This window comes from Spermophilus citellus, assembly GCF_964194105.1.
Source record: "Spermophilus citellus genome assembly, chromosome: 10".
Lineage (NCBI taxonomy): Eukaryota > Metazoa > Chordata > Mammalia > Rodentia > Sciuridae > Spermophilus > Spermophilus citellus.
This window is the reverse complement of record NC_138197.1, coordinates 132,843,775-132,860,360: the sequence shown is the minus strand read 5'-3', so window position 1 is coordinate 132,860,360 and position 16,586 is coordinate 132,843,775. Positions and strand designations below refer to the sequence as shown.

Here is a 16,586-nt window from a genome sequence, read left to right as displayed (position 1 = left end):
CCTGGTGTAGAAGGCAGAGCTCAGCCCCCAGGGCTAGGGCTCGCTGTCCTGATTCTGCGCGTGGCCTCTCCTGCGCATCACAGCCCTGCAGGCCCTGCTGCTGGTGGACAGGGACAGGTAACCACGCCGTGGGCACCGGCAGACTGGCCCTCGAGGCCCAGCCTGACCCTGGCCTCCGCCAGGCACCAGGGCCTGGCCACTCTGAGCAGCTGTGGGAGGGCTACCTCCCGTCTCAGAGAGGAGCCCGGGAGAAACCCTGAGGAAAGGGGAAAATGTGGCGTTCTGGGAGCTCGGAGTGCTGTGCCCTCAGGGGTGGCCCTATGACTGGACCCAGTCTCCAGCTGCCTGCCCTCAGGAGCTGGGCCGCAGCCCACGGCTGAAAGCCCAACCCTGCAACCTCGCGCCGGCCTTTCTGGAAGGCCCAGCCCCACCCTGGGTCACCCCAACCTACAGGGCCCCAAGAGTAACAAGATACTCCAGTCCCCCAGGAAGCTCCAAAGCCTAGAGGTCACCTCCCAGGACAAGGGCCAGAAGCACTGATTCAGGGGAAGGGACACCTTCACCACACTGCCCTACAGTCAGCTCCAAACCGGGCCCCTCTGCACCCCGGGGCTCCCAGAGGAAGAAAGAGATGGCACTGGATGGCAAAGACCCAGGGACCTGGTGGTTCTTCCCAGGTGCTGCCCTCCTGGGTAAGCCTGGCGTTCCTGAGCCCGCCGTGGAGCTCCGGGCACCTGCTACGGGATCTCACCCTGCACCGCAGCTCAAGGCACTGACACAGGGAGGGACCCGGGGACCCCGCTCCAGAGGGGAGAGCTGAGGGGCTGGGACTCCTGGGGGTCAGCATGGGGTGGGCAGAGGCCGGGCCCTGACCAGGACAATACGCCCAAATCCAGAGATGTCTTCTGCCGCCTGTGGCAGGATGCCCCCCGAGGCACTGCCCCACCGTGACAGTGTGGCTGGCTGAGGCCAGCGGGGTATAAATAGACCTCACTGCATGGTGGGGAAGCCCCACAGGTCCCTTCTGTGCCAGATGGCCACAGGGCTTGCTGTCCTGACTCTGCACGTGGTGCCACCCCAGCCGTGCCAGGGCCTGACCTGGCGGTAGGTGGCCCCCGAGGACCCACAGCCCCTGCCGTACGTACTGGTGATCCCGAGGATCTGCTCGTAGACCGCGAAGGTCAGCAGCGGCTGGGGCAGCTCCCGCAGGAAGGTCTTCAGGACCACGGCAGGGACGTGGATGTCCCCATAGTCATCGAAGTTCACGGGCTTCCCTGCAGGACGCATGGCACAGTGAGCTCCTCCTGCCACCTAGAGATGGCACCTAAAGATGGCAGCTGTGACATGGTGTGACCCAGGGCAAGATGGTGGCCACAGGCCTGGGGACAGCTTGGTCCCCTCGCCGCCCGGAGGCGGGTGCTCTTCCCACCAGCTCTGGGGCGGCTGGGCCTGGGGGGCTGTCTTCCTGGGGGACTGTCTTCCTGGGGGGGGCAATCTTCCTGGGGGGCTGGGCCTGGGGGGGCTGTCTTCCTGGGAGGGCTGACTTCCTGGGGGGGCTGTCTTCCTGGGGGGCTGGACCTTGGGGGCTGACTTCCTGGGGGGGCTGTCTTCCTGGGGGACTGGGCCTGGGGGGGCTGTCTTCCTTGGGGGGCTGTCTTCCTGGGGGGCTGGGCCTTGGGGGCTGTCTTCCTGGGGGGGTGTCTTCCTGGGGGGCTGGGCCTTGGGGGCTGTCTTCCTGGGGGGGTGTCTTCCTGGGGGGCTGGGCCTTGGGGGCTGTCTTCCTGGAGGGGCTGTCTGCCTGGGGGGCTGGGCCTGGGGGACTGGGACTGGGGGGATCCTCTTCCTGGGGGGGCTGTCTTCCTGAGGGAGCTGGGCCTAGGGGGCTGTCTTCCTGGGAAGCCTGTTTTCTTGAGGGGCTGGGCCTGGGGGGGGGCCGTCTTCCTGGGGGGCTGGGGCTGTCTTCCTGGGGGGGCCTTCTTCCTGGGGGGCTATCTTCCTGGGGGGTTGGGCTTGGGGGGGCCTGTCTTCCTGGGGGGCTGTCTTCCTGGGGGGGGCTGTCTTCCTGGGGGGCTGTCTTCCTGTAGGGTTGGGCCTTGGGGGCCTGTCTTCCTGGGGGGCTTCCTGTGGGATTGGGCCTGGGGGGCTGTCTTCCTGGGGGGGCTGTCTTCCTGGGAGTGCTGGGTCTGGGGGGGCTGTCTTCCCAAGGGACTGTCTTCCTGGGGAGGCTAGGCCTGGGGGGCTGTCTTCCTGGGGGGGCTGTCTTCCTGGGAGTGCTGGGTCTGGGGGGGCTGTCTTCCCAAGGGATTGTCTTCCTGGGGGGCTGGCGGGGGCTGTCTTCCTGGGGGCCTGTCTTCCTGGGGCTCTGGGCCTGGGGGGCTGTCTTCCCAAGGGACTGTCTTCCTGGGGAGGCTAGGCCTGGAGCGCTGTCTTCCTGGGGGGGCTATCTTCCTGTGGGGGCTGGGCCTGGGGGGCCATCTTCCTGGGGGGGCTATCTTCCTGTGGGGGCTGGGCCTGGGGGGCCGTCTTCCTGGGGGGGCCATCTTCCTGGGGGCTGTATTCCTGGGGGCCTATCTTCCTGGGGGGCTGGGCCTGGGGGCCTGTCTTCCTGGGGGGGCTGTCTTCCTGGGTGGGCCTGTCTTCCTGGGGGGCCTGTCTTCCTGGGGGGGCTGTCTGCCTGGGGGGCTGTCTGCCTGGGGGGCTGGGCATGGGGGGCCCTCTCCCTGGGGGGCTGTCTTCTTGGGGGTCTGGGCCAAGGGGGGCTGACTTCCTGGGGGGCTGGGCCTGGGGGCTGTCTTCCTGGGGGACTGGACCTGGGGGGGCTGTCTTCCTGGGGGGGAATGGGGGGCTGTCTTCCTGAGGGGGCTGTCTTCCTGGGGGGGCCTGTCTTCCTGGGGGCCTGTCTTCCTAGGGGGCTAGGCCTGGGGGCCTGTCTTCCTGAGGGGCCTGTCTTCCTGGGGGGGCTGTCTTCCTGGGGGGGCTGTCTTCCTGAGGGGCCTGTCTTCCTGGGGGGGCTGTCTTCCTGGGGGGCTGTCTTCCTAGGGGGGCATGGGGGGCTGTTTTCTTGAGGGGGCTGTCTTCCTGGGTGGGCCTGTCTTCCTGGGGGGGACCTGTCTTCCTGGGGGGGCTGTCTTCCTGGGGGGGACCTGTCTTCCTGGGGGGGCTGTCTTCCTGGGGGGGACCTGTCTTCCTGGAGGGGCCTGTCTTCCTGGGGGGGACCTGTCTTCATGGAGGGGCCTGTCTTCCTGGGGGGGACCTGTCTTCCTGGAGGGGCCTGTCTTCCTGGGGGGGACCTGTCTTCCTGGGGGGGCTGTCTTCCTGGGGGGGACCTGTCTTCCTAGAGGGGCCTGTCTTCCTGGGGGGGCCTGTCTTCCTGGGGGGCCTGTCTTCCTGGGGGGGCCTGTCTTCCTGGGGGGCCTGTCTTCCTGGGGGGGCTGTCTTCCTGGGGGGCTGTCTGCCTGGGGGGCTGGGCATGGGGGGCCCTCTCCCTGGGGGGCTGTCTTCTTGGGGGTCTGGGCCAAGCGGGGCTGACTTCCTGGGGGGCTGGGCCTGGGGGTTGTCTTCCTGGGGGGGCTGTCTTCCTGGGGGGCTGTTTTCCTAGGGGGGCATGGGGGGCTGTCTTCCTGAGGGGCCTGTCTTCCTGGGGGGGACCTGTCTTCCTGGGGGGGACCTGTCTTCCTGGGGGGGCTGTCTTCCTGGGGGGGACCTGTCTTCCTGGGGGGGGACCTGTCTTCCGGGGGGGGCTGTCTTCCTGGGACGAGGTTTTGCCCCTGGCTAGGACGCAGCTCCCTGGGGTCAGGGCCCTGGCCCTCAGATGTCATTGCCCAGCTGGGTGACACAGCAGCACACGGGCCGGACAGGAAGACTGGTGCCCAAGCTCCGCACCCGTGGGCCTGGTGCTCATGAGCACGTGTGGGCTGGACGCGGGGAGTCGGCGGGACAGAGGGCAGGTGTCCCGCAGGGCTGGGCTGGCTGGGGGACTGCTAGTGCAGACCCCAGAGAATATCCCCTGCCACTCGGATGTCCGTTGAGCCTGCGTCCACCCAAGGGCCAGACGGTGGGTCTGCCCAGGGCCCCACACTGGCTGCTCCTGGCCCTGGGCTCTCGCTGGGGCCCGCTGGGTCCCGGGCTCTGGGGCCCAGGGCTGTGGGCGGTGGGGTACTCACCTTGGTCACAGAGCCTCTGGACCTGGCGGACGGTCTGGGCGCTGGCCGACCTCCGGAACAGGCCCTCGGTGCGCAGCCCTGCAGGGAGAAGAGCCAGGACCTGGGTTTCTGGATGTTTCTGTGACCCCCTCCCATGGCCTGTGCCTGGCAGGGGATGCTCCAGCCCACTAACCCTCCTGTGATTTCACTTATCCCTCTTAAGTGTTTTCAATATCCCAAGCTCCCATTTTTCTCCCTCTGTGGCCCTTGCAAGGGATAGAAAGGGACAGATGCTGAAGTCAGACAGACCTAGGTTCCCATCCAGCTCTGCCTCCTACCAGCTGTGTGACCCTGGAGAATGCGCTCAGCCTCTCTGAGCCTCAACGGACCTGTTGGCCAGTAGGGCAAGGCCACAAGGTCCTGCCCCCAGGGCTGCAGAGAGGACCGGTCATGCATGGCATGTGCCTGGCTCCCGGGAGACCTGGAACAAGCAGCTTCCCCTGAGGTCCAGGCCCTAGCTGCCCACAGTGATCAAAGTATGAATTCATCAGTTAAAACTGAACAAAATAAAAAGCCCAGTCGCTCAATTGCATGAGCTACATATGAAGTGTCCCCTCAGGCCACTGCTGCCGGAGCCAGCGGGACGCTGTGGACACACAACACTTCTGAGAGCTCCCGGCCAGTGCCGATGGGGTGGACAGATGGCCACGGGCTCCACGGAACCGAGGGCTCCTGAAACCAGCGACAAGGTCGGGGGGTGGGCCTCTGGCCACTGACATCACCAGCCGGGTGACTGGGCCCTGCCCCAGCCTGCCACTGGGAAGCCTTCGCAGCAGGGGACACAGCACCCAGAAGGCGCCCAGCAGCAGCTGAGAGCCACGCCTGACTCCCCACCACCCCACCTTCATGCTGTGGGCGCGGCCTCGGCACCCCTCGTGGGGCAGCACCCCTCCCCCAGTGGGCGGCCACGCGGAGAGGTCACGCCGACCCCATTTGCGCTGCTCTGGCTTCAGGGACTCTTCCTGTAGGTGGAGGGGCCACCTGGAAGGAAAGCTGGTGGCCTCAGCAGCTGGGGAGGCCCCTGGCGGGCGGCCAGCCAGGCCACAGCCACCTTAGCCTGTGAAAAGCGGCCAGAGGGAAACCGAGTGGCTCGTGTCCACTGGAGCAAAGCAGCCAATGAAGTCCCGAGGCTGCGAAAGAGGGGCTCTCACACGCGCCAGGCAGCACGGGACAGCCAGGCCACCAGACCAGCGGCCATGTGACACTAAAAGCTCCACTGCAAGGACACCACAGTGGTCCACCCTTGGGGCCGAGGACCACTGCTTCGGAAAGCCTGATGTGTACGCCTGGGTTTCACCTGGGAACGTCTCCTTGGCCGGCCTCCTTGGGGTGCCCCTCGCTCACCAGGGCAGTTCCCATCGCAGCCACTGCTGACCCGAGTCACGGCCCGTGTGCAGCCGGCTCTGGCCACTTATGCACACGGCACCACAGCACAGGACTGGAGACCTGGAAGCCGCGTGTACGGGCTTCCCCCAGACTCCAGGGGGCGCTCAGCCAGAGCCCTGAGCGCAGCCCGAGGCCCCCGCAGGCCCCCTGGCCCAGAGCTCTGCTCTCCAGACCCCGGACGATCTAAGTCACTGTGTCTGTGGCCACCTGTCCTGCAGCATGGGGACCGGCACAGTGACCCCTCCACCGAGGGGCAGGGCCTGGGTCTCCAGGCGACTGTGGCCAGCTTCATTCTGTGCTGGTGACACAGTGGTTGTCCCAGGGCAGCCGTGCAGAGCAAGGCACAGGGCAGACTCTCAGGACCCACAGTCCCCAAAAGGCAGAGCCCATATGTGGTCACCAGGGCCACCGGGGCCTGGAAGAGGGGACCTGGGAGGCCACACCCACCCAACACAGGTGAGTTCCTGCCTGGGCTGCTTCTAATAATAAAGGAAATGAACTGCTAACGAGGGAGGGAGGGGAGGAGGGAGGGAGGAGGGAGGGAGGAGGGAGGGAGGAGGGAGGGAGGAAGGGGGAGGGAGGAAAGGGGAAGGGAGGAAGGGGGAGGGAGGAAAGGGGAAGGGAGGAAGGGGGAGGGAGGAAAGGGGGAGGGAGGAAGGGGGAGGGAGGAAGGGGGAGGGAGGAAAGGGGAAGGGAGGAAGGGGGAGGGAGGAAGGGGGAGGGAGGAAGGGGGAGGGAGGAAAGGGGAAGGGAGGAAGGGGGAGGGAGGAAGGGGGAGGGAGGAAGGGGGAGGGAGGAAAGGGGAAGGGAGGAAGGGGGAGGGAGGAAAGGGGGAGGGAGGAAGGGGGAGGGAGGAAGGGGGAGGGAGGAAAGGGGGAGGGAGGAAGGGGGAGGGAGGAAAGGGGAAGGGAGGAAGGGGGAGGGAGGAAGGGGGAGGGAGGAAGGGGGAGGGAGGAAAGGGGAAGGGAGGAAGGGGGAGGGAGGAAGGGGGAGGGAGGAAAGGGGAAGGGAGGAAGGGGGAGGGAGGAAGGGGGAGGGAGGAAGGGGGAGGGAGGAAGGGGGAGGGAGGAAAGAGGAAGGGAGGAAGGGGGGAGGGAGGAAGGGGGGAGGGAGGAAGGGGGAGGGAGGAAAGAGGAAGGGAGGAAGGGGGAGGGAGGAAAGAGGAAGGGAGGAAGGGGGAGGGAGGAAGGGGGAGGGAGGAAGGGGGAGGGAGGAAAGGGGGAGGGAGGAAGGGGGAGGGAGGAAGGGGGGAGGGAGGGAGGGAACAGGGAGGCCCTCTCAGTCTGTGTCCAAAGTGCACACTGACCACCCCTGGTCAGCGAGACAGAGGCCACCTGAAAGTAGAGCCAGAACCTGATGGCAGTCAGAGCCCCTGCTCAAGGATGGCTGCTCGTGGACCTTCTGTGACAAGGACACGTCACTCCGGGCGTCACAACCTGCAGACCCCGCAGCTGTGTTGCCGTTTCCAGCCAGAGGCCACCCTGGGCTGCGTGGATCCTGGCTGCAGACCGTGGGCCCTGCCTGTGTCCTGCGCCTTCCCCGGGGACCTGAGACCTGGCCTTAGCAAGCTCGGGGGGCCACCAGGCTCTCCAGGTCCAGGTCCTGGCCACACCCACCCTGTCAAGGGCGCCTGCAAACAAGGAGTCCAGGCAGCCCCAGCTGGGGCGGGGGTCCTGCAGGCCAGTGCTGGACAGCCTCACACACATCTTCTCAGCCAAGCTTCACTGTGGGCCTTTGAGTCAGGAGCTACTAACCCCATGGACAGGTGAGGGTACTGAGGCCCAGAGATGGTGAGCCACTGGCTTAGGTCACACAGCTAACACACAGGGGAGTGGGGACTGGAAGCCAGCCTGTCAGGCCACGCCAGGAGCCCCTGTGCCTGTGCCCTTCTGTTCCCGGCCACCCCCTGCTTGGTTCCAGCTCCTCCAGCCCCTGGCCTGTGGGATGCTCAGGATGGACCCTGACCCCCTGGGTGGGGACCAGCTGCTCGCGTGCCCTGGCTGGACGGCTGGCTCTCACCTTTCTCCCGCAGGTACTTCACCGTGAGCTGCAGCACCGGGGGGATGAGCGCTCCTTGATTCTTGTCTCTGAGGCTGAGGAACAGAAGCAGCAGTTCACACGGAGCCCAGCAGGCGACATGGGGGACCAGGCTCTGGCCTCCCCGCCCAGCACTCCCAGGTTCCCCAGGGCACTGAGGAGCCCTGAGGCAGAGGAGCTCCGCCCCAGGGGTCAGGCAGGGGAGAAAGAGGGACCAAACCCACGAAGGGTCAGGGTCCCGTCCCTGCACGCGGTCGGAAGATGGGTGTGGTCGGCTCAGGCGGGCCCTGCCCTTGGAGCTGGGTCACTGTGGCCGGACCCCTGTCCTCCTGCCCTGCCCCTCCGGGGAGCGGAGACCAGGCCCAGCCCTGCAGGTCTGCGAGCAAAGCCCAGGGAGCCACGCTCGGTCCTGACGGGGCTGAGCAGCACCCCTGGGGGACAGGGCGGCCGTCTCACAGGTGGAAAGTGGGCCCAGAAAGCTGCAGTGACGTGCCCAGGGCCACCCGGGTCAGGGGCCAGCTCTGCAGATGGCACTGCTCCAGGGGTCCCCGCGAGGCCCATGGAGTGGACAGGGACGGGGCAGGGGAAGCAGGTCCAAGCCCAGAGCGGGTCCCCAGTCGGCCCGCAGTGCTCATGGCAGAAGGCCCTGGCGGGACACAACGGCTCCCCAGGAGCCCACCCTTGGATGCCTCCCGCCCGCCTGGCCGCGCTGGCCCTGCTCAGTGGACTGGCGGAGCCGGGACAGTTGGGGGATAACAAGCAGCCAGGGCTGGAGGGCAGCTGCGGGGCCTCCTGGCCTGGCAGGGATCCCCGGGCAGCGGCGGGCATCCTCCAGCCCCGGGCATCTCGGTGTGGCGGCAGAGTCGGGCTCCCAGAGAGCACGAGGCGGGGACACTCACAGCTGGACGCTGGGCAGCGGCAGGAGGGGTTCTGGGCACTGGCTGGTCAGCGCAGCGTCCGGAGGCGGCCCCCATCTCAGTTCAGACAGCCGCCTGCCCAGGGAAGGCGCTGGGGATGGGCCACACAAGAGCCTTGCTTGTCCCCGCCCCATGGGAGAGGGGCAGAGCCTGGTCTTCCCGCTTTGCAAAGAAGCAGGGAGGAAGGGAGGCCGTGGTGGGGGGGGGGGCTGCAGTCACCCTGGAAGGCGGGGAGCAGGGCTTCTGGCCAGGACCTGGCTGCCCGTCCCTGAGCACCTACGTGTCTTTTATCAGTCCCAGAAGCTTCCCTGAATATTGAAGGAAATAAAATTTTTGCTGCAAGGCTACAGAGCCGTGGGGGATTCACCCTGGCAATTCTCTGTGTTTGGGACAAAGTCACAGAAATTGTGGGCATTCGTCTTCAAATGCAGCACGGCCCCCGGCTCTTAAAACGGGCCAGGTAGGCCTTCGGAGTTCTTGGGCCCAGAGGCAGCCGGGGAGGCCCTGGACATCTGCAGAAGGGTGGGGAACAACCGGCAGCCCCTGCGGGCCAAGAACCTGTGGGCACCTGGGGTGCTGCGGAGCCCATTCCCTGCATTGCTGTGCTGCTGTCTTTATAGAGGACAAATGGAGGCTCAGAGAGGCAAATTATTTTAACTGGAGTCACACACCTTGGATGACTGGAGCCAGTGTTTGAGTAAAAACCTGACTCCAAAGTGCTTGCTGTACCTGGGTTCAAAAGGCACAGACCACAAAACTGAGGGTGTTTTCTGATAATGAACAAGTTCCTTGGCAATTGAAAAATTTCCCCCCACAATTTCTGTGACTTTCCCCTAAACACAGAGAATTTCCAGGGTGAATCCCCCATGGCTCTGTAGCCTTGCAGCAAAAATTTTATTTCCTTCAATATTCAGGGAAGCTTCTGGGACCTATAAAAGACATGTAGGTGCCAGGCGCGGTGGCACACGCCTGTAATCCCAGCGGCTCAGGAGGTTGAGGCAGGAGGATCTTGAGTTCAAAGCCAGCCTCAACAAAAGCGAAATGCTAAGCAACTCAGTGAGACCCTGTCTCTAAATAAATACAAAATAGGGCTGGGGAGGTGGCTCAGTGGTCAAGTGCTCCTGAGTTCAATCCCTGGTTACCCCACCCCCCAAAACAAAGAACTGCAGGGAACATCTTTACCACTGCGGACTGGGAAAACTTCAGATGACCCTGATGGGGGTTCAGTGTGGGGTGGGGACTGGGTTGGTGGGACGAGGTTCGGGAATGCTGTGGCCGCATACCCACAGAGCTGAGCCTCTTTGGTGGCGGAAAGAGAACAAGAAATGAGGAGCTGTATCATTAGCTAGGCCAGCCCTGAAACTCTAATGGGGCGGGGGTCAGAGTGCACTTTCTGTTGCTATCACAGAACACCTGAGACGGAGTCATTTATAAAGAAAATAAATCTGTTCCTTACAGTCCTAGAGGTGGGAGTCCCAGAGCCTGGTGCTGGGCTTGGCATCTGTAAGCACTTTTGCTGCCTCGTCATATGGGGGGACGGTGGAGGTGGGGTGGGCACAGCCAGGGATAAAGCATTCCCCAGGGGAGGACGTCACCCCAGGGAAGACAGCATCAACTGAGCTCCCCGTGCCCAGTGCCGGCCACCAGCTGACCTCCCAGCTCTGCCGTGCTGAGCACTGAGGTCCCAGCCCAGGAACTGAGCCCTCAAACCACGCCTGGGGCTCCCAGAAAGTCGGGCTGGCACAGGTGACTTAGCCCCTGGAGCCAGAGGAGGCAGCGCCCCACTCCCAGGCCAATCAGAAAGCGCAGGCCACACCCTGGAGACAGCCCCAGGGCACCTGAGACCAAAGAGAGCATGTCCCGAGGGCAGGAGGACCAGGAAGGCAAAGCCAGGGCCCTGGCTCAGCTCAAACCTGGGCAAGAAGCCGGAGCCAGAAGGCCACAGGGTCCTGCCCTCTAATGAGCCGCCGGAAGGATGTCCCCAGATCTCACCACCAAGTCACTCCAGTGGGGAAGGGGACAGGGACAGCTCCCTCGAGCTACCTGCTCCCTGGAGACGCAAGCCCCACAGCCCTTCTCGTTCCTTCTCTAGCGGCAAGGCCCACCTCTGCATGAGGACCAGCAAGCACAGTCCAGGTGGCCCACGGTGAGCGCCCGGGTGGGGGGGGCTGCGCTGCGGGTCCCCACCTCCCTGATTTAAAAGGCCACGCACAGAGTAAGGACGATAAATCTGTGTCAAAATACATGATCCAACAGTCACAGCGCGAGATGGGGGAAGGGACAGGACTGCCCACAGCTGAGATCACAGTTGTTATGAATCAGGCCCTGCTGGTGACAAATTGTCAATTCCAGCCCTCGGGGCAACTACCAAAAAACACTTTTAAAAATATAGAGTGCAAACCCAAGGAGAAAGTTAAAATGGTGCACCAGAGAGTTCCAGACACACAGGAAGGGAGGAACAGGGGGAAAAAGGGACAAGAAGACATCAGAACACAGAGAACAGACAGGAAAATGCAGATGTGACCCCAGCTCCTCAGTGACCACGGAAAGGTCAGTGGATTAAATGTTCCGATCAAAAAGGTGCAGTGGGCCTGCGGCTTGGCCGGCACTCCAGGTACTCAGGAAACTGAGTCTGGAGGATCCCCGGAGCCCAGGCAGGTGTTCAAGACCAGCCGGAGCAACAGAGCGAGGCCTGCCCAAGAGAAAAAGAAAAGAAATGAGGGAGAAACTAGCCTAAGTATATGCTGTCTATAAGAGACACACTAGATTAAGAGAAATAGCTCGAAAAAAAAAGATATACCATCCAATCAGTAACTAAAAAGAGCTGGAGGGTCTATCTAGAATCATACCTCAGCACAAAAATTGTTTCAAGTGACAAAGAAGGACATTTTAGGTTGACGGAATGGGTCAGTTCATGAAGAACGCATACGCACCTAACAACAGAGCCCCAAAACATATAAAGCAAAAACAGAAAACTAAAGGAGGAATCAACACGCTAACAATAATAGTTCCCTTCAGCCTCCCTCTCTCCATAATAAATGCAACAACTAAGAAGGTGATCCACAAAGAAACAGAAGACTAGGAAACACTGAAAACCAGCAGACCCAGAGACACTTTCCCCACCCCACGCAACGCAGAAGCCACTGCTGGGCTTCCTAAGTCCCCTACACATGATAGCCTGCACCTGGGGACACTGCACAGGGTCTGGAGATGGCCACCAGCCACAACACTGCACACCACCGTCCGGCCTTACCCGACCCAACACCCCATTTCTGAAAGCAGCCACCTCCATCTTGGGACAGCTTCGTCACCATCGTTAGTTGGGGCGACTCCCAGCTTGGGACACCAGGTGAAGCTTGGAAGCAATATCAAGTCCCCAGCTGCCCCCTCTCCCCCGCAGCCGCTAACTGGCCCATGCCTGCCTGGCCCTGAACTGCCCAACACAAACAGCTCTCTGACAGGTACGTGGCCCCCAGAGCGCAGCCCACAAGACCTCCAGAGAGAGAGGTTCCCGCTGGGAAGTAGAAAGGGAGGGTGAGTGAGGTACAGCCTAGAGACTAGAGACCAGGAATTGTGAGGTCAGTAGGCGAGATCAGGAGGTAAGACCAGGTGTCCACGTCACACGAGCAGCCCCAAAGGAGATCCTCGGGGTGCAGTCCCCCATGGGGAAGGGCAAGTGCTATCCTACCCCACCTCCAAGAGCTCCCACCTGATAACCCTCCCCATCCTGAGGGTGCAGATACCAGCCAACCAGACAGCCCACCTACTGGACCAGAGGGAAGCGCGAAAGACACTGACCCCCAACAAAAACAGCCCTCTACCTTCCTTGGAGATTTCCCCCCTCTCTTCTCCCACCCTCACACCCCAACATTTGTGAAACCAGGCACTTTCCAGGGATTAGGCTGCTGAGGACTGGGACGTCTGAATAGTATATCACAGTGGTGTGTATATTCGTTTATCTCCTATTTTTACACTTTCTATTTTTCCTAATTTTTATGTTTGTTTGTTATACTCTGTTGTCTTCCCACTTACTTGTCTCCCCAAATCACTTTCTCTCTTTTCTCCTGCTACTAACCAACTTCTTTAGATTCCTCTTTCATCTTCCTAAGATCTAGTAACTCTGTATCCTCACCTCCTCCCCCTCAACATCTCATCCTACCCCTCCCCCCTGGCTCTTTGTCCACCATCAGAAACTGTGACCCTCTTGCAGACCTGCTGTTCAGGTTGTAGGTAATAACTGAACTCACCATTTCTGTATATTGTGAGAAACCGTAAATGTCTTAATAGCAGCTCTTTGGTTTAAGGCTGTATATTGTTTCTATTGGGATCTGTTCACATTGTTCTCTCCCTTAAAGAAGAGGTATTGGAACCCTGCAGGGACACTGTAAGCCTATAGGGTAAAAACTGGAACACCTCCGATCCCAGAGCTAGGAGGAAGACACAGGAAAGAACAAGGGAAGAAAGTGCCTCCAACAAACCAAGATGCCACATTATTGGAATCCCTGGCCAGCACCGCAGAAGGACAGACAGAGAAGGAGTCCAGATGAACATGATTAAAATGCTCTGTAAATTAAAGGATGTAAGAGAGCAAATACAGGCAGCAAAAGATCATTTCCATAAAGAGCTACATAAGCAAATACAGGAAGCAAAAGATACTTCAATAAGGAGACAGAGCTTCTGAAAAAAAAAAAAAAGAAATCCTTGAAATGAAAGAAACAATAAACCAAATTAAAAACTCAATAGAAAGCACCACCAACAGATTAGATCACATGGAAGATAGGACCTCAGACAATGAAGGCAAAATGTATAATCTTGAAAAGAATCTTGACCACACAGTGAAAATGGTAAGAAACCATGAGCAGAATATTCAAGAAATAAGGGATAACATAGAAAGACCAGATTTAAGAATTACTGGGATAGAGGAAGGCACAGAGTTCCAAACCAAAGGAGTGAATAATATTCATTGAAATAATGTCAGAAAATTTTCCAAACATGAAGCATGAATTGGAGAATCAATTACAAGAGGCTTACAGGACACCAAATATACAAAATCACAATAGATCCACACCAAGGCACCTTATAATGAAAATGCCTGATATACAGAATAAGGAGAGAATTTTAAAAGCCACAAGAGAAAGAAATCAGGTTACATAGAGGGGGAAACCAATTAGGATATCTGAAGATTTCTCAACCCAGACCTTTAATGCTGGGAGGTCCTGGAACAATATGTACCAAGTTCTGAAAAAAAAAAAAATGGATGTGAACCAAGAATCTGCTATCCAGAAAAATTAGACTTTAGATCTGATGATGAAATAAAAACTTTCCTGATAAACTAAAGTTAAAAGAATTTAACACTAGGAAGCCTGCACTACAGAACACCCTCAGCAAAATATTCCATGAGGAGGAAACAAAAAACAACAATGAAAATCAGCAAAGGGAGGTATCACTAAAGGAAATACTAGTCAAAGGAGAAACCAACTCAAGTTAAATACCAAAAATAAACAAAAATGACCAGGAATGTAATCATGTCTTAATAATAATCCTGAATGTTACTGGCCTAAACTCACCTATCAAAAGTCATACACTGGCAGATTGGATTTAAAATAAAAAAGACCCAACAATGTGCTGCCTTCAATAGACTCATCCCATGGGAAAAGACATCCACAAACTGAAGGTGAAAGGTTGGGAAAAAACATGCCACTCACATGACTGCGGAAACAAGCAGGGGTTTCCATCCTCATATCAAATAAAGTACGCTTCAAGCCAAAGTTAATCAAAAGGGATAAAGAAGGACACTACACACTGCTCAAGGGAACCATCATCAACAAGACATAACAGTTATAAATATATAAGCCCCAATGGAGCATCTACATTCATCAAAAAACTCTTCTCAAGTTCAAGAGTCAAATAGACCACAGCACAATAATTCTGGGTGACTTTAACACACCTCTTTCACCACTGGATACATCTTCCAAACAAAAAGCTAAACAAATAAACTATAGAACTCAATAATGCAATCAATAACTTAGGCTTAACAGACTTATATAGAATATTTCTTCCATCAATGAGTGAATACACTTTCTTCTCAGCAGCACATGGATCCTTCTCTAAAATAGACTATATATTATGCCACAAAGAAACTCTAATCAAATAAAAAAAAATTGAGATACTACCTGCATTCTATCAGATCGTAACGGAATGAGATTAGAAATCAATGATAAAATAAAAAAATAGAAGCTACTCCAACACCTGGAGACTAAATAATATGCTACTGAATGAACAATAGGTTAAAAAAGACATCAAAAAGGAGATAAACAATTCTTAGAGGTAAATGAGAGCACAGATATAACATATTGAAACCTCTGGGACACTATGAAGCAGTTCTAAGAGGAAAGTTCATTGCATGGAGTCCATCCCTTAAAAGAAGAAAAATTCAAGAAATAAAGGACCTAACTTTACATCTCAAAGCCCTAGAAAAAGAAGAACAAATCAACCCCCAAAGTAGTAGAAGACAGGAAATAATTAAAATCAGAGCTGAAATCAATTAAATTGAAACAAAAGAAACAATTGAAAAAATCGACAAAAAAAGTTGGTTCTTTCAAGAAACAAATAAAATTGACAAACCCTTAGCCATGCTAATGAAGAGAAGGAGAGAGAAAACTCAAATTCCTAACATCTGTGATGAACAGGGAAATATCACATGGATACGACAGAAATACAGAAGATAATTAGAAATTATTTTGAAAATTTGTACTCCAACAAAATAGAAAATACCGAAGGCATCAACAAATTTCTATACTCATATGATTTGCCCAAACTGAATCAGGATGATATAAAACAATTTAAACAGATCGATTTTTAGCAAGGAAATAGAGGGTGCCATCAGAAGCCTACCAACCAAGAAAAGCCCAGGACCAAATGGATACACAGCCGAGTTCTACAAGACCTTCAAAGAACTAATACCAATACTCCTCAAATTATTCCATGAAATAGAAAAAGAACACTTCCAAACTCATTCTCTGAGGCCAATATCACTGATTCCAAAACCAGATAAAGACACATCAAAGTAAGAAAACTTCAGACCAATATCTAATGAAGATAGATGCAAAAATTCTCAATAAAATCCTGGCCAGTTGCATACAAAACCACATTAAAAGGATAGTGCACCATGATCAAGTGGGGTCCATCCCAGGGATGCAAGGTTGGTTCAACATGTGGAAATCAATAAATGTCATTCATCACATCAATAGACTTAAAGATAAGAATCATATGATCACCTCAATAGACGCAGAGAAAGCATTCGACAAAATACAGCACCCCTTCAGTTCAAAGCACTAGAAAAACTAGGGATAACAGGAACACATCTCAACACTGTAAAAGCTATTCATACTAAGCTCCAGGCCAACATCATTCTAAATGGAGAAAAATTGGAACATTCCCTCTAAAAACTGGAACAAGGCAGGGATGCCCTCTTTCACCACTTCTATTTAACATAGTCTCTGAAACTCTAGTCAGAGTAATTAGACAGATGAAAGAAGTTAAAGGGAAATGGATAGGAAAAGGAGAACTCAAGCCATCATTGTTTGCCTACGACATGATTCTATACTTAGAGGATGCAAAAAATTCCACCAGAAAACTTCTAGAACCAATAAATGAATTCAGCAAAGCAATCGGATATAAAACCAACACCCATAAGTCAAAGGCATTTCTGTACATCAGTGACAAATCCTCTAAAGAGAAACTAGGAAAACCACCCCATTTACAATACCTCAGAAAAAAAAATAGAGTACCTGGGAATCAACGAAAGAGGTGAAAGACCTCTACAAGAAAACTACAGAATGGTAAAGAAAGAAATTAAAGCAATCTTTTCTGTCTTCTAGATGGAAAGATCTCCCTTGTTCTTGGATAGGCAGAATTAATATTGTCAAAATGACCATATACCAAAAGCACTCTATAGATTTAATGCAATTCAAATCAAAATCCCAATGACATTCCTCATAGAAATAGAAAAAGCAGTCATGAAATTCATCTGGAAAAATAAGAG

The 16,586-nt window shown here is 56.5% G+C and overlaps 1 protein-coding gene and 1 long non-coding RNA gene across 5 annotated transcripts in view; one reads left to right on the top strand and one right to left on the bottom strand.

Annotated features, from left to right (window-relative positions):
* Positions 1–16,586, bottom strand: part of LOC308658900 (proline-rich protein 5) — a 114,606-nt gene that overhangs the window by 2,169 nt on the left and 95,851 nt on the right. For all 4 annotated transcript variants that reach the window (XM_081311829.1, XM_081311830.1, XM_081311827.1 and 1 more), the window contains 3 exons: positions 7,608–7,681; positions 4,164–4,241; positions 1,146–1,274 (listed from right to left, as the gene is read on the bottom strand). In XM_081311829.1, the coding sequence (XP_081167955.1) occupies positions 1,146–1,274; positions 4,164–4,241; positions 7,608–7,681 (281 nt within the window). The remainder of the gene's footprint in view (positions 1–1,145; positions 1,275–4,163; positions 4,242–7,607; positions 7,682–16,586) is intronic.
* LOC308658906 lies at positions 1,210–7,749 on the top strand. Its single transcript, XR_014024251.1, has 3 exons — positions 1,210–1,293; positions 4,762–6,044; positions 7,621–7,749. It is a non-coding gene; the product is annotated as an uncharacterized lncRNA (long non-coding RNA).